This window comes from Equus quagga, chromosome 6, assembly GCF_021613505.1.
Source record: "Equus quagga isolate Etosha38 chromosome 6, UCLA_HA_Equagga_1.0, whole genome shotgun sequence".
NCBI lineage: Eukaryota > Metazoa > Chordata > Mammalia > Perissodactyla > Equidae > Equus > Equus quagga.
The window spans coordinates 95,974,291-96,000,626 of NC_060272.1; the positions used below are offsets into that span (position 1 = coordinate 95,974,291).

At 40.1% G+C, this 26,336-nt stretch overlaps 1 protein-coding gene across 4 annotated transcripts in view; it reads left to right on the forward strand.

The window, feature by feature from the left end:
- Nucleotides 1-22,945, forward strand: part of PRUNE2 (prune homolog 2 with BCH domain) — a 242,365-nt gene extending 219,420 nt beyond the window's left edge. For 2 of the 4 annotated variants that reach the window (XM_046664559.1, XM_046664562.1), the window contains 6 exons: nt 157-259; nt 900-1,031; nt 2,101-2,187; nt 6,498-6,596; nt 9,693-9,728; nt 10,255-10,919. In XM_046664559.1, the coding sequence (XP_046520515.1) occupies nt 157-259; nt 900-1,031; nt 2,101-2,187; nt 6,498-6,596; nt 9,693-9,728; nt 10,255-10,297 (500 nt within the window). In that variant the 3' untranslated portion in view covers nt 10,298-10,919. Of the gene's footprint in view, nt 1-156; nt 260-899; nt 1,032-2,100; nt 2,188-6,497; nt 6,597-9,692; nt 9,729-10,254; nt 10,920-19,648 lie in introns of those variants that run through there. The other 2 variants (XM_046664560.1, XM_046664561.1) reach the window with 2 other exon arrangements.
- The last annotated feature ends 3,391 nt before the right edge of the window (nt 22,946-26,336 follow it).

The window sequence follows — 26,336 nt, forward strand, 5'->3', positions numbered from 1 at the left end:
TACAGAAGTATAGTCTATATAATACTCATTTAAAGATATATCTGTTGCATCCACATACACATACTTGCGAAGGCTTCCACATTTATCCTTTAGGTTAAATATTATCTTGTTAAGAGCTTTCAATTGGTTACAAATGTCTTTTTGTTTGTCGCCCAGGATACTATGGGGACGGCCTAAATGCCATCATTGTGTTTGCCGCCTGTTTTCTGCCAGACAGCAGTCGGGCGGATTACCACTATGTCATGGAAAATCTTTTCCTGTGAGTGATCTTTATGACAAAGTCCTTTGAGTTAATGTCTGTGGGCATGTAATGGCAGATAGAGCATCTTTAATAAAAGGAAATAGATGATGTAGAAGATTCTAAGCCTTTGATAAAAAGTCAATGAAATCTTTGTCAAGGAACATTGCTCAAGAGACTAAACCTCAAATGGAGCTCTTTCGTCAGTAGGGTGGATTAAAAACAACATGAACACGGTTCAGCCTGCATTTTTAAATTCTGTAGCATTTCCTTTAGGCGAAGTGTTATTTTTGTTCCTCAATAACATGTTCTTAGTCAACTGGTGATAACTTGATTTATATCTGCCCTTGTTTACTCGGGGTTGCCCTTAGTACATGATAACATCCTTGACGTTTCTGAAAGTCAGGTTGCAAACCCACACATTTTTCTAGTGTACCTGCATTAAAAAAAAAAAAGATAATGGTACAAATAAATGAGCAGTACTCACTGTTAGAGAAATGATCTCAGGTAACTGCATTCTTCTCAAGATGAAGAGGTAATATGCATAACCATTCTTAAATGTCATACACCCTGTAATTTAAATATTATATAATTATGGTGTAAATAGGATGAACTATTTCCTGTGGGAACTGAAAACACTCCTCTTCCTTCCTGTGATCAGATACGTAATAAGTACTTTAGAGCTGATGGTTGCTGAAGACTATATGATTGTATACTTGAATGGCGCCACCCCAAGACGGAAGATGCCAGGCCTGGGCTGGATGAAGAAATGCTACCAGATGATTGACAGACGGTATGTGAGCGCCATTATTTAATCACTCTTTTGACTTCCTCAACAGCCCCCAGTTCTGATTCCCTTTTGATCTACCAAAAATGTGATCACAATTTAGGAACATTGAATTAGGCAGAGTTGAGATGATAAATTATAAAAATATTAATCAAAGTGTCACTTGCCCCAAATCTGAAATAAAGCAAATCGTCCCTAGATTTTGTTAAATGTTGTAGTCTCAAACCTGGTGACCCAGTTTATTTTAAGCTGTGCACGTGCTACTGCCACATGGAACTGCAAGTTGAGCTGATAAACCAAAGTGTCCCTGATTCTTTACTGATATCACGTGGTCTTGACGCTGTTTGTATGCCCTGGGACTCTCATGATTTGGACAACTCTTGTGCTCTTATTTCAACATTCACTGTTAATTCAAGTCAACCACTAGCCTAAAAAGAGCTAAAGAGGACCAAACAGATCCTCTGTGTGCCCCTTCCTCAAGATGCTTCACTTCCATCCATAACGGTTGTGTTTTTTTTTTTAAGCAAGATTAGCCCTGAGCTAACATCTGCTGCCAATCCTCCTCCCTCTGCTGAGGAAGACTGGCCCTGAGCTAACATCTGTGCCCATCTTCCTCTACTTTATATGTGGGATGCCTACCACAGCATGGCGTGCCAAGCGGTGCCATGTCTGCACCTGGCATCCGAACCAGCAAACCCTTGGCCGCCGAAGCAGAACGTGCGAACTTAACCACTGCGCCACCGGGCTGGCCCTAGAGTGTATTCTTTTCAAAATTGTAAAGATAATGCTGACAAAAATATGCCATGATGGTTATAGATTTATTCACTCCAGGAACATAACCATTCTATTTTATATTTATTCCTATGGGAAAATGAGCTTTGAATCATACAAATTTAAAATTATATCTCAAAAAGTGTTCTTTTTATTAATCATGGCCATTGTATACCTTCATCAGATAATAGTAACTTGCCTAGAATCTGTAATATTATATATATTCCTATTCAGGGATGTACTTTCTGTTTTAATTTCCACTGAAAATGGGTTATGAGTAATTTTTTTTCTTTTTTCAAAATAGACTGCGGAAGAATTTGAAGTCATTCATCATTGTTCACCCATCTTGGTTCATCAGAACAATCCTTGCAGTAACACGACCTTTTATAAGGTATGGTTATTATTGCAGTAAAAATAAAAGTACTACCAGTAGTTTTTAAAAACATGTATTCATTGTCCTATAAATAAGAATTCATAAACTAAGAGAGTACATAGGAAAATATATTTTGCCTCTGCCTTTCCTAGAAATATACTTTGGACTGTCCAGAGAGAGACCCTGATTAAGAAAGAGCATTATTTCATAATGAATATTTTTTCCTTCATTGTTATAAAACATGGCCTCTAAATTGCTTGCTATAAACAGAAGATAAAATGGTGGGGTTTCCATGCCACATTACAAAAGGGAATAGACAGTGCTTTCAAAGTGATATGGTATTTTGTAGAGAGTAGAAAAGGTAGGGTAATATGACAACGGAAACTAAAGACAAACCAAGACAGAAACAGGAGCCATGTCTTGTTTTAATTGTTCTGTTTCTTCCGAAGAAGCATCAGGTAGGTCACCAAAGTTAGGTAGAGTCTGGGCAGCCATTTTGAGAGCTTCGTTTGATCATCTGTGAGAATTCTTGGTTTCAATTCAGTTCAATTCAGTGAATGTTTATTCATCATTCCTTCTGCGTTAGGTGGGGTGTAACCTTACATTTGAGGAATGTAAAGAAAAGAAGGATATACCTCATAATATAGTAAGACTTGAAACAGTTAAATGAAAGGGACAGTATGTATTTTCTAGAGAGCTTTAAAAATATAATAGAATAAAGTCTTGCCTAACATTACAATACAGTTTAGGTAAATTGAAATTTTTCTGTCTCAAAGTTATTAATGAATCCCTAAGAAAGATTCTGATAACTCCGCTTCTGTAAAAAATATTCCACGTTAAAATTCTTTATATTTTTTTACATAGGTTTTACTATGCCTTCCAAATTCTACTTTTTTTGTTCAGTGTTCATTTATATTTATTTAGCATTCCCATCCCTACTTCCAACAATTGAGTAGCAAGATTCAATCTAATTTTCCTCTGACAAAGGTTAGCTCTTTACCATACTATCTTAAATTGCTTTAAAAAATGATATGAAATATTTAAGGTATACAAAAAGCCACTTATTTTAATAATAGCAGACAATGCTTTGACAAAGGAATAGGAATCAATATACTCTGATGAGCTTACAAAAAGTTTAATGGGTAAAAAAGTAAACATTAGCATTGATATTGATGTTTGTTTAATAATTCAGCCCTTATAAAAAATATATTTCTTCTTGATAAATAACAAAATATTTGTTACTGTAAGAATATTGAAAAATGATTATAATTCAACATTATTTATTGAAGAGAGTTTTAAGATAAGAATAATTACAATAATAATCATAAAATTATAACAAATAGTGTTGTGGTAAATTACATACAATAATGGCTTACATTTATTGAGTGCTTACATGCATTATTTCATTTAACCATAATGACAGTCCTCTGAAGGAGGTGCTGTTTACTATGTTCATTATATGGAAAGAAACTCTAGAGGCTGGTCCTGTGGCCGAGTGGTTAAGTTCGTGTGCTCTGCTTCGGCAGCCCAGGGTTTCGCTGGTTCAAATCCTGGGTGGGAACATGACACCACTCATCAGGCCATGCTGAGGTGGCGTCCCACATGCCACAACTAGAAGGACCCGCAACTAAAATATACAACTATGTACTGGGGGGATTTGGGGAGAAAAAAATAAAATAATAAAATGTTGGTATACACTCTTCCTGCACATTTTAAAAAAAAAAAGAAAGAAAGAAACTGAGGCTCAGGGAGGTCAAATAAATTGTCTAAAGCGGGAGCCAGCAGACCTCTTCCATAAGAAATCAAAGGGTAAATATTTTAGGTTTTGTGAGCCATCTGGTCTGTCACAACTACTCAATTCTGCCTTTGTAGGGCAAAAGCCACCATAGACAATATATAAACAAATAAGTGTGGCTGTGTACCAAGAAAACTTGATTTATGAGCACTGAAATGGAATTTCTTAAAAATTTTTACGTCATAACATGTTCTTGTTTTGATATTTTTTTCAACCATTTAAAAAATGTAAAGACCATTCTTAGCTTGAGGACTGTAAAAAACCGTCAATAGGCTGGCTATGGCCCGCAGGCCATAGTTTGCCAACCCCAGGTCTAGGGTAACACAGCCAGTAAATTATAGACTCAGAGTTTAAATCCAATTGTCTGCCTCATTTTATTTTATTTTATTTTATTTATTTATTTAGATTGGCACCTGAGCTAACATCTGTTGCCAGTCTTTTTTTTTTTTTCTTCTTCTCTCCAAAGCCCCCCAGTAGATAGTTGTATATTCTAGTTGTGAGTACTGCTAGCTGTGCTGTGTGGGACACCGCCTCAGCATGGCCTGATGAGCGGTGCCATGTCCGCACCCAAGATCCGAACCAGCAAAACCCTGGGCCACCGAAGCAGAGTGCACGAACTTAACCACTCAGCCATGGGGCCGGCTCCCCTGTCTGCCCAATTTTAAAGAACACACCTTTCAAGTATTAAACGTTACATTCTACAGTTTCATCACATAAAAAGATACCCCTTGTGAATCAATCTACATCAGTGTAACAATTTTTAGACGTGAGAAAAAGAGGTCACTAAAATATAGGTCTTTTGATCACTAAAAGGTAACACCCATGATAAAGGTATATGGCAAATTCGTTTTTAAAATGGATTGTCTATGCCAAGCACTGGGGTAGGTACTGAGATGAGAAATTAAAGAGCTCAGTTGCTCTCCTCGAGGAGCTCACAGCCCTGCAGCTGACATGGGCAGACAAGTAAACAATTACAATGTGGAGTTCAACTGAAGCACTGTGGTGGGAACTGGGGGTGAGGGTGAATTTGCGGGTGACAGCAGGAGAGTGAAGGCTGAGAGTCTGCGTCAAGAGAGGCTTTCCAGAAGGATTAGCCTTCAAGGGGAGTTTTGAAGGACTAATAGGATTGGCTAGGTAAAACCAAGTAGAGGAAACAGCAGGTATAGATGCACTGAGAAGGAGAGGCCATGGCGAGTTTGGAGAACTGCACATTCTAGTGAAGGAAACACTGGGCTGGAGGCTCCCCCCGCATGGCTTCTTCCTCCCTCTCGCTCCACCCACTCTGGATTATATACAAAACCTGAAATTAATTCAGAAACTCCCCAGGAAAGAGGAGGCCTAATGTAGCATATCGTTGGTAATATGTGTTCACCCAAGACTTATCGGAAAGGCTAGAAATGAACAAATGGAGACGAAGGTTGTTCACAAGTCCCAGCCAGTGGCCCAGGGTCAAAACTGCAAGTAAAATGTGAAAGAGAGATGGATAGAAAAATGGCCTTGAAAAAACTTCCGACTAGAATGCACAGTAGTTGAACAGAAGATATCGTTGGCAGACAGCTCAGCACGATCCCAGTTGACTGGGGAGGCCTTTTCATTGGAAACCATTGAAGAAAGTTCACTGCTCGATCAAGTTCCGTTTCAAGTGGAATGACACATTTTTAAAATTAGTTTGCAATTATACCAATAATACAGAAATGCCTTCTTCTTATAAAACATCCAATCATTACAATAAGACCAAGATCTTTCTTCAACGACTGCCAATTCTTGTTCCTAACCCCCTTCCCCGGAGCCAAGGTCCTTTATCAGTTTCAGTGGCATCCTTCTAAGTTGTTTTTTATGCATTTACGTGTCTAAAATGATGGCGTTTAGATGAAAGCCATTTGTAATCCAAATCCAATCATTGGAACATGGTTTTGAACATTGGTCCATCTGGAATGAGCTCTCAAACTAAAACTTAAAAAAAAAAACAACTAATATTTAAAATAAAACGAAAACTAAAAAAATAAGAGGAAAATGAGCTTACGTATGCTTGTAAAATATATCAACCTTGGTAGATGCTGAAAGAATTAATGATAAGAATTTTGTTTGTTAAAAACAAATAAACAAGCCAACAAAGCCAAACCAACCGTAAGCCAGGGACTATTCAGGGCAGCAGGGGTCACTGGGAGTCCTGTGACATGCGGTCAAGAGTGTGGACTCCGCAGTGAGACTTAAATCCAGGCTCTGCCACTTACTGAAGGTGAGACCTTGGGCAAATACTTCACTCCCTGTGTCTCGAGTTTCCTTATCTTTAAAGATAGAATGATAATAGTACCTGCCTTATTTGGCTATAATAAGAAATAAATGAGTTAATATATATCAACCACTTCAAACAGTGTGTGGCACATACCAACTACACAAATAATGTGGCCTTTCTTCTTAGTAAGAGCCCTGGGACAAGTGTTAAGTGCATCAGGATTGTCAACAGGAGGCAGCAGCCTTAGGAGGGATGAAGGAGCGACAAATGATATTTTTCTTTTCTTCTTTATTTTAGTTCAAAATTCAGCAGTAAAATTAAATATGTCAGTAGCTTATCAGAACTCAGTGGGCTGATCCCAATGGATTGCATCCATATTCCAGAGAGCATCATCAAGTAAGTCCTGACGGTTTTGAAGATTTGGTGAGAAACATTGCATGTTTGGAGAAGGAGATTGGAAAAGAACTCATTTCTGGAATAGAGGGGAAATGGCATTATCTTATATTTAAAACATATTAAATATTCTCCAATAAATACATATTTTTTTCATATAAGCTATAGATAACTATTCTGTTCTTTCATATCCTCTTTCACATACTCTTCTCTTGGGATTATGGATTATTGCTAATTTCACCTTGAATTTTACTACTGTTTTGGAGAAAGCATAAATTTACATTAATCAGTATATCTGTTACTTCTGTCTCCCACCCACACAGATACAGTAGGTCTGAGCATAGCTTGGATTTCTTTATTGCCTTATAAAAGTAATTTATCTGCATGACCCTACAAAGAGAAAAAAAATTACCTTTTCTCTGTTTTTTTTCTAAATCCTTTGTCTTCATGGTTTGCTTCCGGTGAAAGATAAGGCAGAGAGGTGGGTGGCGTGGTTAGGAGGATTTCCTTACTCAGGACAGGGTGATGCAGCAGCAGCCTGTACAGAGAAAGCATGGATAATGAAGGTCACAGGATTATGCAGCAAAAATAATAAGAGTAAAAGTTAACTAAACAACCGCTTGGAGCTGAGACTTCATACTGGAGACACTGGATACTGGATATGATATGGATTCTGGAGAATGAACCCTCCTATTTGGTTCATTGTTGCAAAGAACCATAGTTTCCTGTAGATCATGTTTTTCCTCCACTGTGTCTGATTGACTGGTTTTCTATTTGCTTAGAATTGAGAGGAACGTAACCATCAGCTCAAAGAAAACAGGCAAGAACACCCCACCTTCCTTCATAAGATGGATAGCAAAATGGACCTCCCAATTTGGGCTTTCAAAAAAGGTCCCTTCACTTAAAAGAAAAAGGCACAGAAACGGGAGGGCGAGGACTCTCAGTTAGTGTGTGTCTATGCTGTTACTAGGCATGGAAGTGCTCTGTTAATATCACTTATTTAATCCCCACAGTAAACCCTCATCTACAGATAAGAGAAGATAACTTAGTAAAGAGAAGTTACACAAAGTATAAGTAGGAGCAAGGAAGAGATGATACTACAATTTGAATTCAGATCAACCGGGCACCAAAAGTCCACTGTCCTTTTCGAGTAGTTTCCTTTACCTCTCTTAAAGTATCCATCTAAATTCAAAGCTCAGGAGTAGATGCATTCAGTGTTCCTACGTGCCAATATCAGGCATGAACACAGGACACTGACAGCTTAGAACTGCCAGTCGGTTCAGCTGAACAAAGCAGAGTGTTCATAGGATCCTAACACTGGTTTTAATCCTTGTTAGCTTCATAGAGTTCCCACAACCAGCACACCTCACAGCTGGGGCCTGCTGCCTCAAAAGGGTGCACCCCACCTCCAAAATCCACTCCTCTTTAAATAAAGAAATGACTTGAGCACTCACCTCCTATGATGCCATCTCTCTTTACAAAAGATGACAAACACATTCTCTCCTCAAGTGCACATAAGCATTGGCCACTTTCTCGGTAAATAGGGTAATGCTTCCACGGTTTGGCAGTTGGAGGCAATAGAGTGAAGAAGAGAAGAGAATGGGCTTTGAAGGCTTAGTATTAGATTTGCATCTTCCTGCCTGCCTCTTGATATCTCTGAGACTTCAGGCAACCTATTATCACTCTGAGTCTCAGCTTCAGCATCCATAAAATGGGAAAGTAAGGAGCACTTCCTGGAGTGGTCCGGAGGATTGATTGAGAACAGCATGCATAAAGCTATCAGGAAGCCTCCTGGCACAGAGCTGGTGATCCAGAACGTTATCTATCATAATCATGTTGTTTTTAGAGACTCACTATCATATGGCAAAGTTTAATTGAGAAGTTAAAAATGCCTGGGCACTTTTCATTCATCTACACATCAGTTTTCAAGGGCTCCATTTGGGAAAAGTTTCTTTAAAAGGAAGGATTCCGTTTAGAGGGATTTTCTTCTGGAGGAAGAAATTTACAACCGTGCATGTCCTCCTCATGTGTCCATGTTTTCTCCCATCTTTTGTAATCCATCTCCTCTGAGTGTCCTTTCTGTCATTTCTGTTACTGGCCCTCGTTGCCTCATTTTCATATTATGCTATTTTCAAATTGGTACACACTGTAGCTTCTTCCTATTCTCAAATAACATTCAGAGGGTCTGATCTCAGCCAATCTCAAGACCAGTTGTCAGCTGGGATGGAGCCTGTCACCAAAGGGCTTAAATGAAAGAAAACCTTGTCCAATCTGGAGTCAGATTTATAATCATTCTTCTTATTTGATGTTCTAGAACAACGAATAGAGAATACTGAACCATTGCTCCCAGGGGTAATACAGTGTTAGGTTTCTGCAAGCCTCTGGTCACAACATTTTCATCAACAGATTAATATGTAAGCTTGTTTTATGTGTGTTTCTGTTTAAAGACACCTTAGTTGATATAAATTGTTGATTCATTAACATTGAACTCACAGCCAACAGCACTATAACTTATGCTGAAACAGAGCTTGTCTAACACACGTATATTCTCTCTAAGGCACATCCTGGCCTTCTTGTGCTTAGGGCTGCTCTTCAGCTCTCTGCTCAGGGCCTATTTTGAGTGGTGAAATCACCAACGAAAAGCGCAAAAAATGCAAAAAACGTGGCAATAAATAGAACGTGAAAAGGACCCTTGCTCACAGTATGGGAGCTGAAACCAGAAAGCAGGGCCTCGCCTTGTTTAACCTCAGCTGGGGACATGCATGTCAGGTGACTCAAATTTTCTGCCACTCTACAAACATCTGCAAGTGGCCATGAAAGTGCCACAGACATTGATTTGGAGGTTACAAAGAAAAGTTGGCAAGTAGGCGAATTCGCAAACACAGAATCCGCAAATAATGAGGATTGGCTATGGATTATTATAAATTCGAAATCACTGATTATACTTAACGAAAATAAGATTTCTCCCAAAAGGCATTTTGATTCTAACTTGGGTAGGCTTTTTCTCTCATGTTTTGACGGTTCTTTAAAACATTTACCTGCCATTTTTTCCATCTGTTTGCTCGTGTTCCTCACTGCATTCGTTTTTTATCTCGCAAGGTACGATGAAGAGAGATCTTATAAGAGGAGTGTGAGGTAAAGTCTCCTGATGTCACAGTTCACGCTGGCACCTGTGTGTGTGTCCACCAGTGTCTTACTCGTGGGTGACCTCAACATGCTACCCAGTGAGAGGTCATTGTACTAGTCCCTTGAGTGTACCATTTCTGGTCTTTGTCTTGTGTGTAAAGCTGTTGAGGTCAACCTAATTTGCACCTGTAACCTGCTACACCAGATACAGCCCTGACTTGGCCCAGGCTGCAAGCTAACAGTACTCAACAGACTGATGTGGATGTTTTCAGCTTTCTTCAGCAGGCATGTTTCTGATTTCTTTGCAACTTTTGTATCTACCTTTATGAAGGAATTTGCAAAGTAAACATCCATAAACACTGAATGGGGGGGGAAACGACACAATATTTAGTGGTAGGAATGCGTCGGTGCTCCAGAGGACCGTTTTAAAAGCACATACACTCCACTTACGTTTGGCGCTGCTTTGCTGGATGACTCACGCTCTGCTCGCTTCTTTTTTGTTTCTTTTCTACGCCGATAATTTTTGCTCATGCAGACTGGATGAAGAACTGAGGGAAGCATCCGAAGCAGCTAAGTAAGACTTGGTTTTCATTCAGCCGCTGGCGTGATGTTGGCTTGCATTTCAGGAATGAATTGGGAGAACCTGCATGCCTCGTGTTTTATTCTTGCATTCCGATAAATAATGCTGCCCTTTAAAAGTTTGCCTTGTCCCAATGATAGACGCAATTTCATTATGTTATGTTATGCTACTATAATCTATTATGCTACTATAATCTACTATAATCTGTTATGCTACTATAATCTACTTTCCCCCATGATCTTGGTTATCTCGAGGAATACATTTATTACTGTTGCTTAATTTTTTTTTTAATGTACATGCAGTTTTAGGCAAAAGAACGCATCACAGGCACTGCCATATATAATATGACATCCAGATGATCGTTAGATATATTGAAGCAACAAAACCTTACTAATTCATACTAATGGAGAGAAATGATGGCAAGTCGAAATTTGGAATATTTTTGTAGAACCAATTTCATGACTTTCCAAATATATTTTTAAACAGCTTATTTAGTGACTTGGAAATATTGCTTAACTAACACCTTCTGAGCTATTTGAATGAACAGAAAAAAAACCATTGCTCACTATTGTTAAAATATAATTTTCAAAAAGGTAAAATCGTAGCTTTAATGTAAATATAAAATGAATACATGCCAATGATTTTATTCAACTAATTATTTAATGAAGGAACGGGTAAGATATTAAAACCTGTTCAAAGAGCATTTGAGAAGTTACATACCTATAGGCAATTTGTAAAGGAATGCTAGGATAAGATTGTGGGTTTTGGGGCCGGCCCGCTGGCGCAGCGGTTAAGTGCGCACATTCCGCTTCAGTGGCCCAGGGTTCGCTGGTTCGGATCCCAGGTAAAGACATGGCACCACTTGGCAAGCCATGCTGTGGTAGGCATCCCACATATAAAGTAGAGGAAGATGGGCACGGATGTTAGCTCAGGGCCAGTCTTCCTCAGCAAAAAAAGAGGAGGATTGGCAGCAGTTAGCTCAGGGCTAATCTTCCTCAAAAAAAAAAAAGATTGTTGGTTTAGATGCAAAACTGATTAATGTCCAACAGGGTGATAAATTTAACCTCAGGGTTTTCTTTTAAACTGGACAGAAATGATTTGCATCTCTGCTCAATAAAAATGTACAAAATCTACAATCTAACCTCTGTCCCTACAGAGTTGCAAAATAGCCCATCCATGGAAATTCAACTCAGCACTGCTTTGAAAGAACATCCTGTAATTTCCTTTTCTTATTTCCAAGTTATAAATAATTTTTTCTGACATTATATGTTAAATGTAGACAAGTGCTATCTGGAATGTTTGCTGTATTGAGCTGTTCTCCATTTCAAATATTGCTTACACTGTGAATTTTTATAACCAGTTTCCATTTTAATAGATAGCACAAAAGCAGAAAGCCTGGACAATGTCCAAAGACCTACAAATTCTGAATAAATAAGATCTAAATTAGTGAAATTTTTTTTTGCATAGATGTAAATACCAATTCCCGATGAAAACAATCCATTTAGATATTTTTTCCCTATGGCGCATTTTTATTGTATGCAGTCTATAGAATTATTTGCCTATAGTGTGGATCTTTGGGGTTAAAAATTTAAGGAAAGAGCTTTGCTTTAGAAAGTTTAGCTTTAGTGTAATTTACTGTTACAATATTCCTATCCTCTAGTTTTCTTTCAAATAACTGACACCCAGTTAGACTAAGAATACTCAAAATTATATAAATTTTTACTCTAACGGAATTTTCTTAGTCTCTAATTCAACTGTTACAAACAAGAAGTCGTGGAAGTGAGAAAGATATTAGGAATCAAGGAACTGAATGTTGGCATAACGTCCCCCTTTAGCATTTCTCTGTACTCAAATTGCCTGTGTCACAAGATTCCCCAGAGAGAGAAACAGCAGTGGGTTTCTCTTCCAGATTCTTTTTTTTAGGATGATAACATATTTATGAAACCAAGGAACTGTTTTCAAGCCAAAAGATGGGGGGAGGGAACATCAATCATTTTCCAGCCAAACCCATGATAAAGTCATATTGCCATGTTTTTTCGTTATTACCATAAAATTTTGTCTCCTTCAGTAGACTTTTTTTCCCTCCATATTTCTACTCTTCCTGCTTAGCTACTGTGGTGAAACAGTTATCGTTTTTGGTTTAGTTGTGTAGCTTTTTTTATTTTCTCTCAAATCCTTCATTTTGTTCTCTTCCCTACCCCGCCCCAAGACATGCACACCCCCCATAACTAAATGGTCTCAGGTGGTCCTGAGAAGTCTTGATCTCCTCTCTACAGGAGGCACTAAGCTCATGCCTAGTACATAGTAGTTGCTCAGTAGATTTCTGCTGCATAAATTGATGAATGTGCATAAGATTGAGATCATTGCTGTGGAACAGTGGTTCTCAAACTTTACTGTGCATCAGAATCACCTGGAGCCCTTGTTAAAAGACAGTATCCTGGACCTCCCCCGTCCAAGGTTCTGATGCAGGAAGCCTGAGAATCTGTATTTCTAACAAGTTCCCGGTGATGCCGATGCTGCCCATCTATCTCAGGGCCATGATTGGAGTATCACCACCTTAAGTAAATGGCTGAATAAAAATAATTTGATTTGTCTTAGGAGTCTATGCCCTTGCTCTGGATTCAATGAGGAAGCCACCTATCTGAATTCTCCTCCAACTGATCCTACTCCTTTCAATGGGGACGTTACGTGTACGAGGAATTGAAATACATCTGCACATTTGAAAACGTGTAGGGAGAAAGAGTTTTACTACGTTGACCCCACAGATGATTGAAATGCCTCCAAATCCTCCCATTTTAGCACACTAACTACATCTTCTCAACTACCCTTCAGCCCCTGAGCTGGCCCCCAAATCCTCGTACAGACTGTATATGATGATTTTGGTTCAGAAAATATGATCCCTGCAGATCTATGGTTAGATTCTAGAAGCGAGATAACCCAGGTTCTTTCAGTTACAAGGTGCTCCCTGACTTTCCACATGACCTATATGAGAAAGCTGGAGGGGGCTGGCCTGATGGCGCAGCGGTTAAGTTCACACATTCAGCTTCTCGGCGGCCCCAGGTTTGCCAGTTCGAATCCCAGGTGCAGACGTGGCACCGCTTGGCAAAAGCCATGCTGTGGTAGGCGTCCCACGTATAAACTAGAGGAAGATGGGCACGGATGTTCACTCAGGGTGAGTCTTCCTCAGCACAAAGGGGAAGATTAGCAGTAGTTAGCTCAGGGCTAATCTTCCTCAAAAAAAAAAAAGAAAGCTGGAGGCTGGTTCTGACCAAAGGCAAACATACACGTTGCCAGGGAACAAAACCTTCCTGTCTCCTGTTTTGCTTTATTCCCATTAGTGTTTTTGAACATCTCTCCCCACATACACACACCACCACCACCACCTCTGATTGACTTTCAGGTGATTTTCTCAGCCTGCCTTATTTTTTCATTACAACTTTACATCTATACAGAAAAGAAAAAAAAAACTTTTGAAGGATAAATTGTGTCTAGAGAGCCATTCCTGTTTTGAAGATGGTGAAAAACCCATCTGTGACCTTTGGAGTGACAGTATTAAATGGGCTGCAAATTGTTGTTTTCTTTGGAAGGATTATGCAAAGTTAAAAAGCAGAAAAAGTTTGGAAGATTGCCCTGTGTTGATTGCATTCCAGCTTAGCTAGGTTTTTCTAGCACACTGTCAACACTTGCCTGACTGTCCTTGTTCACTAGAGTTGCCAATTATCCTCCATTAAAATACCAGACCACCAGCAAGAAGGGTGGGGAGAGAGGGCAAAAAAGCCCTCTGCTCAGCAAAATGCCAAACGTTAATAACTGAACCTCTTATGTGCAAACAGATACACAAGCTTGTGAAATTATTCACGTCACAAAGGGAACTCTCGCATGTAAAAAGGATCGTAGACTCCCTTTGCTGTTTGTGTGTCAGTGAAATATTTACCAGAGGGGAAAAAGTAAAAGTTGAAATATACTAAGTATTAATCAGAAATTAATATAAAGCAAATCTGAAATTTGCCAACAGAGGAATCCCCGCAACATGGATTATCAAAAGCAGCTCATATTACACGGAAAGCGTAAACACATTCATACACCATAACACCACTTTTATTTCATTATTTTATATGGGTACATTTTTCTTTTTGAACACATTTAGTTTAGGTTAATGTTGGGGTTCATTTGTGTTACCTGAACGCAGCTCAGCTGTAGGGTCGTAAGTGTCTCGTTATTTTTCTGTAATAACAATCACAACAACAAGGAAAGTTGACACTGGCATTTTTCGTTTTGGTGTCTTGGAAAATACTCATTCTTCTGAAGAGAGAAAGTTAACTGTGTTCACATGTAAATAAAATTAGGTGCTTGAGAGGGACTGTCCTTTGTGTATAAAATATATGATTTGAGTTACAAGTAAAAACTTGCGATATTATATTCCCTGAATAAGTTAGATTGAAAAGTTAGGAAAAAATGACAAGGAAAGAAGACACCACTGGAGGCATTTGAAGTTTTCAATCTTCCTTTTATGTTTCTAGATCATGGGCAATTGTTATGTTTCAAAACTGATAGTAAAAGAATCATGGCTTAATCTCATCTGTTCAGGCGTGGATTTGCTCAGCATTAGCAATGGGGCCACAGTAAACAGTTTGAAATGCTCAAATCTGTCTTGCTTACTAACTGCTAACAGTGGAGAAAATGTTCACTGCTTCCTGTTTTTTTCCTTGCACTCAGAACTAGCTGCCTTTACAATGATCCAGAAATGTCTTCTATGGAGAAGGAGTAAGAATTTACCATCAATAACGACTACGTGGTTACTTGTATGGCTGGGCTCTGAAAGAAAAAAATATGTTGAGGATTGGGTAAACTCTGTTTAGATGTTCGGCTTTCATGTTCTCTATTCCTGAAATCAGAAACTCAAAGAGCAATGTGCCAGCTTAAAACACTGTCTCATTCATGACCACCATTAAATTTCTTAAGGACAACCTAAGTCTTTACTTGACATTCTACTTTCCCAATCCCAAAACGAGGAGAAAGCGAATAGGAGAGCCAGATGTGAGAACATTTGGGCAGGAGGAATGCTATTCTGCTTTCTGAATTACATCATCTATTTTAATTAGTAAAAGCTGGGACTTCCATTTGACCTTAATATTTTGGTAGATGAGAGAAAAAAATATTCTTGTTGAAATCCCAAGAGGCACGTGAGTCTGGATGGGATTTTAGGAATGATCTAGTCCATCTAGGCCCATCCTGTGAGAAACAGAAATCGAACACGTATTGAATTCTTACCACATGCCAGGTTCAGTGGGAAAAGCTTTACACACACTATCTGATTTTTATCCTTGGAATAAGTTTGTGAGGTACCTTTTACAGATAAGGGAAGATCAGCACAGAGAGATGATCTGACTACTTCAAACATTTACAATTGTAAAAATGGCCCGGCACTGGGATTTGAACCTCTGTAGGGTAGGTCTAGAGCGAAGTGGTTTTGAAAGCAGAGGGAGGAGGTCTTAATGCTGGAATGGATGCACAAACTCCGATCTAACCAAAGACTAGAGGACAAAATTAGTTGCCTGAGAGAAAAGAGTTACTTATCGGCCAAGTCAGCTTCAGAGAATAAAGTGTGGTCACCAATATGCTCTCAGAGAGAACCTGGCCATCGAGTTAGGGGCTCCTAATCTCGTCTGCGTTGCAGAGAATTTAACGTTGTCCTTCTTCCCAGGAATCCAGAAGTGGGGCAAAGATTGGATTGAACTGTCATGTTCCGTTCCCTTCGGACCTCCTTTCCCTCGAGGTCCAAGGGGAAGTTGGAAGATCACACTGCTATAGCTCTGCAGTTGTCATGGTGACCTTAGAGTTTACGTAAGTTCATGTTCAAAACTCCAGAGAGAAAGGCCCAACTGACGAGTACATAAAGAACAGAAAGCTGTTAGGAATCTTTGAAATCATGCAGGTACTTTTCTGAAAAGTCCACGTCTTTGAGATGAAGACAACAATTGCTCTGAGCAGATTGCCACACAAAGCAAAAATATGAGAGTCCCTCAGTCCACCTTAATTCATTTTGCAAATCTTCCCTCCTTCAACAAAACAGCGCCCCCTAGAGCAGAGTCCTGGGCCCGCAGTTAACGAGCTGCGTGGACAGAATGTCACTCATTGGCCCACTGCTGCTACATCTCGGGGCTTACCCACTCCTTGCTCTGCCTTGTCTGTTTCGCTCCTCATTTGTATATCGGGCTGTCTGGATTGGGGAGGGTGTGAAACTCTGCTTCTTGTCTGGGTTCATTCCAGGGCTGGGCGTAGGGGAGGGAGGGAGCTACAAATTTACAGTTACTTCCCCTTTCTGAGAACATATTCTTCCCCATGCTTCCCTTTTCTTCGGTCCTCTTTCCTAAGCCCTAAACCCACGTCAGGAGCACAGAGCAGAGCATGAGATCTGGGATGAGGGGCAAGATTGACCAAGAATTTTTTCTGCTGACTTCCAGCCCTGGATTTCTGGCTTTCTTTAGAATTAGAATAGGGGGCTTCGTTTACCTTCTGGTTTTTGTGTGGAAGCATTTTATACCTTCTGGTATTGGATAGAGAGACTGCAAAATGGGCTAAGGCTTTTCCGAGGAGCTCAGTCAGGCCAAGAATAAAATGAAATGTGTGCTAGTACGACAGTGGCCTGTCATTTTCCTCAAAGAGAGAGAAAGGAAGATTATTCCCACCTCCCCCATCTTCCTACCTAAAACAAGAGTTTTTATTCATCGTTAAACAGTATCGTCAGATGCTTTGTAAGGAGCCTCACTTAATATGTGTTGGATGTCAAAATGGCATATAGTAAAATTACCAGAAGGTTGCTATGTCTCACTGCAAAGTTGGTTTTAGAAAGCTAAGCCCCTTTGCTCAAAAGTGAGGAATACTTTCATATTTCAATTCTGATTAAAACTAAATCTTTTTCCGAAAGCATACTATTTTTAACAGAAGCCCTGGGAACTTGTCTCCTTCACTTTTAGATGTGGATTTTATTCATTCATTCATGTCCTAAAACTTGCAACATGCTTTTTATATTTTTACATACACAAGAAGCATCTATGATCCGGGGGATGTGGTTCTGTGTGGGGAGACCTGAGTTAGCAGCGTTGTCAGTAGTTTCATTGGTTCCACAAGATAACTTGTCTCAAAAATTAATCTTCAGGGGCCAGCTCCGTGGCCGAGTGGTTAAGTTCACGCGCTCTACTGCGGCGGCCCAGGGTTCGGATCCTGGGCGCGGACATGGCACCGCTCGTCAGGCCACGTTGAGGTGGTGTCCCATATCCCACAACTAAGAAGGACCTGCAACTAAGATATATAACTATGTACGGGAGGTTGGGAAGATAAAGCAGAAAAAAAAAAAAAAAGATTGGCAACAGTTGTTAGCTCAGGTGCCAATCTTTAAAAAAAAAAAAAATTAAAAAAAAAATTAATCTTCAGTGTGGTTTCCTGTATTTATTTAAAAATCATCCACCTTTTGACTATCTCTTGCTTCTTCCGTAAACTGCATAAATATGTTACAGTCTTTTTGTTTCTCAAAAGCTGAAGGGGTGAATTAAACCCTAGAAGTTTTACCAAAAAGTCAGTATGAAAAGTGAAGGCTTTTGAGATAGACATCCTAGCATAAATGTTTTTTCAGATTTTTATGAGGGGCCTACACGGAGAAATGAAGAGATGGTGTGCTTTACCCTCTTCGAGATGATTTCAAATATTCTGACCCACATTCACACTTTTCAGACAATGTGCCCCAAAGTTTGGTTTAATAAATATTCTCTTGGTCTGTGAGAGAAACGGAGCCAACGCCATGTTGAAAGAATGAGAAAGAATAAAATCGCAGTCATCAGATCAAACTTAATACAGACTTTTGGAAATAACTGCAGCTGGGAAGCACATTTTAGAAGCAAGAACAAGATCAAGAAGGACCTGTTTTGTAAAAGCATATTAGAAAAAGATCTAGAGGTCAGAGAGGACAAAAAAGAAAAGACCTCTCTGTGGTAAAACTGCAGATAAGAAAACAAGTCAGATCCTTGAGGGCATAAAAAAGAGATTAATATCCATGACGACCTGGCCTCTCCTGACAGTCAGCATGGCTGGGTCTGAAAACTCCCAAAGGAGACAAGATCATTACAAGGAGAGTAATTAAGCAGAAAGATGATTTCTCTGTTTTAAAAAGACACCAAGCTACTGCTACTACTACTGCTAATATAAACGTTCACTGTGTGTTCACTGTATACAAGTGAAAGCACTTTTGACTTAATCCTTAGCAAGCCTGAGAGGGAGATGATTGTTCTATGCTACAGTACAGAAATGGAAACATAGAGAAGGTAGGTAATTTGCCCAAGGCCCCAGAACTCATAAGTGGTGGAATTGCTGAGGGTATTTCAAAGGAAGGATACTTTACTACTATAAACTGGAAGGGCAGGCCGGGTGGGTTACCAATGGCTTTATTTGCAAAGCTCCTACAGTGAACTGCTCAGCGGCTGCAGATTCCACCAGCAGAGCTCCGTAACCTTTGCAACACACAGACGTCTGGCTCCGGAGGGCAGATCTGAGCAAAATCGCAGGCACTTCCCAAATTGCCCTTTTCAAACAAAATGTTTTTCTTTTTTTCATGGCTGAAATTCTTACTCTGAGGGTTCACTGGCTGTAGTTCTCTTCTTCTCTGGAGGTGCCAGGAAGTTGTGACATGTTTGCTAAGAGACGGAAGAGAGACCCAAGTGGCCCCAGGACATTTTAGACTTATTCCCTAGATATTTGGGAACCCACTAGATATTCTTAAAAACAAGCTTATCTTAGGTTATAAGAATCCATCTCCTTAAAGTAGGCTAAACCCTTTCAGGCAAATCCTTTGGCTCTGGAAAATATTGGGGGGGTTTTGCGTTTTTGTTTTGTTTTGTTTTTGCCATTGCTGTATTGTTGTTTACCACTTTCTTACTATTCAGCACTTGTCAGATGTTGCTTATTTCAGGCAGATCATTTATTTGCCCCACGAGGAAAGGTCATTTACTAAAACTAGGTAGATCTCATTTCCAAAATGCAATCATGTTCCTTATCTTGATCTAGTTTACGAATGAGCCTGTACAAGAGTCTTTTGTTTCCCTAGATCATTTTGAAAGGCGTAAAATGCTTCCAGAAACAGTTGTGTAAAAATAACCGATTCCATATTTTAGAGAAAGCCTTGGCGACTAGGGGAGGATTGTGTTTCAGCAGATTTTCCTGGTGTAAGAAACTTGCATGATTTATTTTCAGTGAGTCCTTTGGGGAAAAAGACAAACACATGCCACCCCAAGTCATTACTAAATGTTTCTTACAGTTTCTCATGTTTCTCATCTTTTTTCTTCCCTTTTTTTCAAAGTATTGACCTGAAGCTGAAAGAAAAGTCATAGGTGGCCGTGGCTGGAAGAATAGGATGCTTTTCTGCTTCGTGGTTCTGTTGAAACATGTCTACCTGGAAGAGACAGAGCTGATGGTCCTTTTTTCCGCTTTGCACTACCTGGTGCCAATCTAAATTTCTAAGGGGAAAAACAGTAAGAGAATTTGTTTGCTCTTAACATGTTTTATGAAATTGTGTGTATTTTCCTATTTTGCCAATTATGTGCCTCAAAGATTTTAGTTGAAACTTAGCAGGAAAGTAGTCCCCTCCCTTTCAATATTTTGTTAACCCTTGGTGCAGTGGTATTTCGTCTCTTAGACTGGTACACACCAATGAGATACCTTCAATCCACTGTTAATTGGGAGTGGATTTGTTTCCATAGATTAGCTGGATTTCTCCTTGGTGATCGTTTTAGGTTTAAAGTACACAGGGCTCAACTCTCCCTGGGAGAGATGTCCCCATGTAACTCCACCTTTAAAATTCTAAGCTTGCTTAACACAGTCGTAAACCAGTAAACCAGACACGTGCGTGAAACCAACATCAAGTGAGTGCCCACTTGGTCCTTGTCCACGTGAATCGTCTAACTTCTCAAAGGGAAGTCAGGCTTTGTAATTCACATCAGCTTTATTTTAACTATCAAATTGGGCATCATGTTTTCAGTGAATTGGTCTTTTAAAAAATTGTTTTTCCAATGAATGTCGAAGACCTCCACCTTGAGAAACTTGAGGATCAATGTTTGCATTTTTGATAGCTGTCTATGCTTCAGGCCGTAAACTTAGGGCAAGATGTTATGCTTTACAGGCTAAGGACTCAAGTGTAAGGTGGCGCACTTAGAAATTCATTATTGGGTAACATTCAGTTATCTGAATGGCTCTCTCACATGTATTATAAAAAGGAATCTGCTTTAAAACATTCTCATCTGATCACAGTTTTAAATTAAATGATTATATATTATCATTTACAAAATATTCCTTCATAATCTTCATATCCCTTTAAAATACCAATGTGATTTCGAATCTGTGGGCCTCTAGCAGTGGGATCGGCAAACTATAGCCAAATCTAGCATACCACCTGTTTTCCTGTGGCCTGCAAGTTAAGAATAGTTTCCACACTTTGAGTTGAAAAAAAATGTTTGAAAATACTCCATGACACATGGAAATTATTCAAATTTCAGTTTCCACAAATAAAGTTATATTGTGTTTTATTGAAACGCAGATTTCTTTACAAACTTTCCCTGGTTGCTTTTGCACTATGACTGCAGGGCTGAGTAGCTGAGACAAACCACGCGGCCCAGAAAGCCTAAAACATTGCCTATCTTTACAGAAAAAGTTTGCTGAGCCCTACTCTAATATGTCCATCCTCCCCCGCCCCTGTTTGTGTGTGGATATTAGTTTCTCTAACGGAATGGACAAGTAAGGCTGCAAACTAATTTATTCATAAAAAAGAAAATGTTGACATCCACCATCAGTCAACTGCATGGCCTGCTGGGAAAGACAAGGAGTCCTAGCCACAAATGCATGGCTCAGGCTGTGTTTTGGGGCTCAGGCCCCAAAGCGGGGCCTTCTTAGAAGCTCCTCTTTGACTGTTTACAGGTGTTGCTGAGGTGCTGACCTTGCACTGGCCACCAGTCCTAGTTTCCAGTATCACCTATTACGAATAAGATAGCAAAAATAAAAATGTCGTGGAGAACAGGGTTCCACCATACTCTCAGGGTGGTAATGACATCCAGGAGAGCTGTCCGGAACGCTTTGAGCCCTGGGTATCATTAGCCTTGAAATGCTTTGAAGTAGATGTCTTTGCACACGTGACTGAATTTCACTGACCTCGTTTGCTTCATGTCCGTCTCCCACCCACCTTCCAGACATGCTCACAGACATACAGGTCAGCTCTTTCCTCCATAAGCCATAGCTACCTATGTTCCCCTCTTGGTCCCTTTCAACTTGGTATCCTGTTCAATTGTTCTTTTTGGTCTCCTCCCTCGTGATATCTGGCTTGTCTGATAGAAAACCCTAGAGCACGCCCTCTCTCACAGCCCAGCTCCACCTTTGGAAGCGCAAATGATGCCTCTCCCAGAACTTAGTGTCGCCAGAAGTACAGTGTCATTCACCCATTTCCCACTGTTGCCCTGGCATAATTATTAACAGCGCTCCCTTTCACTCAGTTGTGTCCCATTTTGGAAGATGAGTTATGTGGTCTCCTAGGCCACAAGAAGTAATGAAGAATCCAGTGTTCAGCTTAGTGGTGCCAGCCTGAGGATATAGAGCTGTTGGTGGACGGCTCTTGTTCTAGTCACTCAGACACGACAACAGTCTCACCATTCGCGTTCTCTTTGAGCTTGTCCAGTCTGTCCATGGAAGACTACTCAGGTGGTATTCTGTCTGAAACTTCATCTTCCTACATGGAAATTACGAGAACTTTTTCCAGTAGATGATTTTGTTTGGGCTGTTCAATGAGCTGATAGTTAGGCATCTGCTATTTTGTTATCTTAAAAAGATTAATTTAATTGCACGTGCTAGAGAAAAGCCATTGTGTAAACTCAATCCAAGTAAATAGAATCCTAGAAGAATCCTGCAAAAATAATCCCTAAGCAGATAGGTAGACAGAGGTAAACATTCACATCATTAGCTATCCAGCTCCTGCATTCTGAGCATTCTTGCTGTGCTCCTGACTTCTGGGAACTGTTTTGCACTTTTCCTGTAGATTTGTAGTTAAGGGAACCAAGGGGTCATTGTGGCAAAAGTATTGTTTTCCCAAAGTGGCAACTGCTCTTTACATAGTTCCTTGATTAAGAGAAAGAACAGAAATCTGCACAGAAGATACTATCAAGGAGTGGGAAAGTGTATTTAAGAGCAATAGCTGGGTGTGAAAGAAAGCTCTAAAGTTCCTGTTGAAGCCATACACTCTTTTATGGGGTTCTCTTCTAAGATGTACTCCGAGGCGCGTGAGGAAGGCACTACGCAAGCCTTTGTGTTATTAAGAATTCATTTTAAGTGTTCAGTTGTGGTACTATGTTCGTAACGCTCATATATCACAATGCCTCAGTAGTTTGCTCCCTTAGAAACAATTAGATGTGCACAAATTAATCTTTTATATATTTAAAGGATTTTCTACCATGTATTGGACTGCTCAGAATAAAGTATCTATTAGACTTTGTTTTGGTAAATAGATAAATAAAATTCTCCCTAAATAGTGTGGATTCATAATATAAAAATATGTAACAACGCTATATATATATATATATATGTATGTATGTGTGTGTATGTATATATATATATATACGTATAGCCTCTATGTATAATTCAGAAATAAAAATTAATTCCACTCATTGTGTCTTTCTTTCTTTGAGTCAGCAAGAATCTTTCTCTAGCTCCACTTTGCTGCAATCTTATCTGGGTATCAGTCTGGCTTGAGGACAGTATCAGTTTTGGCTTTCCTATCACCTCAACTTTATTCCCTTTTCATTTTTACCTCTCAAGCCTCAGGGACCTAAGCTTTCAAAATGTGCTGTTTTCCCTCTGGGTCAGCAGCTGCTCGCTTTGGAAGCATCTCCATGATTCGTAGTTACTTGATTTTGTCAACTTCTCCTTTCTCTGCCCCTCACCTTTTCATGGCCTGTATTTATTTTTAAATTAAGTAGCATTTTAATCATTGGGTTTTTTTCACTTTTACAAACTTCAGGCAAAATCAGAACTGAAAATTACCACTGTGCTCTCTTTGCTTTTTTTCTCTAAGCCCAGTAAACAAATCTGTACCTCTGCCTCTCGGAAAGTTGTCAGAGTAACCAGATGAGAAGTTGCTCTGCAAAAAGTGAGACATTGCACTTTCTCATGATCTAGGAATGAGTTCTGGTGGATGTTGTCCTCTCCCCAGTGAAGGGAAGAAGGACAGAAGACTGAGAAGTAATTACAGGCAAATGAACAGCATGACACTCCATCGTGGACTGTTGTCTTCATTCTGCTCCCTTTACCTAACTGGGGTGGTAAGAACTGGAGACACGCTAGGCATACAGCACAAGGGGAAAGGATGGGTAAAATGTGGTGGATGCACACCAAAACATGGTATATTACGCTGCTGTTAGAAGCTACAAATTACACGTTCATAGAGCAAAACTTAAATCATAGGGTGCAGTGGAAAAAGTAAGAAAGAACTCTATTTATAGCAGAGTGCCATTTATGTAAATTCTAAACCTATGCACACACCCAAAGCAATGCTACATAGTATACAAAATCCATGCATATTTAAGGACTTAGCCCACTCATGAGAGCGAGTGGGGATCCAGGATGAAGCTGAGAGCCTAAATAAAAAAGTAGAAAATAACATTTTACAGGCTAAAGTTAAAAGTCAATAAAATGGAGATACCTTGAACTTTCAGCCATCGGTCAGAGAAAAGCTGTGTTAAGGTCCTCGTGGTCCCCAAGGGGCTGTTTCCTTCCATGGCTTCTCCTGTGGTTGTCCCATTTCCCTACGTTGGCAGCATCGGTGTGCTGCTGCTGCCAGAAGGCTGCCCTAGGCTGCGTCACCCTGCTGTCACAGAGCTTTTAATTAAGCTGGTGCCTTTGACGCATCAATCCTCACACAGCTGTGCGCTTTAGAGAGTGAGGAGATTGTCATGAAGTTAATTTTCCCAGAGAGTTTCACTCACATCCATCCAAAATCACTCTCTGTAGCCAGGCAAAGTTATTTCTTTCAACATGTAAATGATTTCAACATTTTAATGAATGTTAGATGGTGAACACCAATAGCTGCCATCCAGTATGCCTCTAGCCTTACCCCTGGTGGGAGACCCGCACTCTTGACACTGCATCGTGCCCTCCTCGTGAAAGTCCTCCTGGTTAGACTGGTGAACTGAATTATGCTGTTTTCCCCTTGTGCTCGTTATCTGTTGCTACATAACAAACTACAGTCAAGTCTCATTATTCGAGGTGATTATGTCCGATAAAGTCACCGATTACACTGAATTAGCTCGTACGGAACTGTTGCTCCTAGGGGAAATACAGGATTAGGTTCCTGCAAAGCCTCTGGTCACAACATTTTCATCAACTGATCAATACACAACTTTGTTTTATATGTGTTTCTGTTTAAATACACTTGATTTCATATATTGTTGGTTCATTAACATTGAATTCACAGCCAACAGCCTGAGTATAACTCATGCCTGAATGAAGTTTATCTAATACAGAAATTTTCTCCATTAGGCACGTCACAGCCTTCTTGGGCTTAGGAACGCTAAACAGCACTTCAGCTCTATGCTTGGGGACCGTTTTGTTTTTTTAAGGAAGATTAGCCCTGAGTTAACATCTGCTGCCAATCTTCTTCTTTTTTCTGAGGAAGACTGGCCCTGAGCTAACATCCATTCCCATCTTCCTCTACTTACTATGTGGGACACCTACCACAGCATGGCTTGCCAAGCAGTGCCATGTCCACACCCAGGTCTGAACTGGCAAACCCCGGGCCACCGAAGTGGAACGTGTGAACTTAACCGCTGCGCCACTGGGCTGGCCCCTTGGCGCCCACCAACAGCGAAACCACCAACAAATATCACAAAAATGTAAAAAATGTGGCATTAAGTAGTGAAAAGGACACTTGTTTACAGTGTGAGAGCTGAAACAAGAAGGCAGCATCTTGCCTTGTTCAGCCTCAGCTGGGAGCATCCAACATCAGGCAACTCAAATTTTTTGCCACTCTATACATGTCCATAAATGACCATGAAAGTGCTGTGAGTATTGATTTGGGGATTACAAATAAATTTTAGTGAGTAGGCGAATTTGCAAGTGTGCAATCCTTTGAATAATGAAGATCGACTGTATCCCAAAACTCAGTGATCTAAAACAAGGCACATTTATGATCTCAGTTTCTGTGGGTTAGAAATCCAGGTCCATCTTAGCTGAATCTTCCACTTCACAAGGTCTCTCGCCAGCTACAATCACAACGTTGGCCCAGGCTCTCTCACAAGACTCGAACAAGGTTCAACTGAGGGGCCAGCCTGGTGGAGCGGCAGTTAAGTTTGCACATTCCACTTCGGCAGCCCAGGGTTCACTGGTTCAGATCCCCGGTGTGGACACGGCACCACTCATCAAGCCATGCTATGGCAGGCATCCCATGTATAAAGTAGAGGAAGATGGGCATGGATGTTGGCTCAGAGCCAGTCTTCCTCAGCAAAAAGAGGAGGATTGGCAGCAGATGTTAGCTCAGGGCTAATCTTCCTCAAAAAAAAAAAAAAAAAAGATTCACTGGCCATCTGTTTCCAAGTTCATACATGTGTTTGTTGGAAGGATTCAGTTTCTCAAAGGTTGTTGGACTGAGGGCCTCATTCCTTGATGACTGTTAACTGGAGGCCACCCTTAGTTTTTGGACTCATGGGCCCCTCCACCATGGCAGCTTATTTCATTGAAACCAACAAGAAAGAGTCTGCTAGCAAGACAGAAGTTACCATTTTTTGTAACCTAATCACAGAAGTGACATCCTGTCACTTTTGCTGTATTCTGTTGATTAGAAGTAAGTCACTAGGGGGGCCAGCCCCGTGGCCGAGTGGTTAAGTTCGCAGGCTTTGCTTCAGCGGCCCAGGGTTTTGCTGGCTGGAATCCTGGGTGCAGACATGGCACCACTCATCAAGCCACGCTGAGGCAGCATCCCACATAGCACAACTAGAAGGACCCACAACTAAAAATAC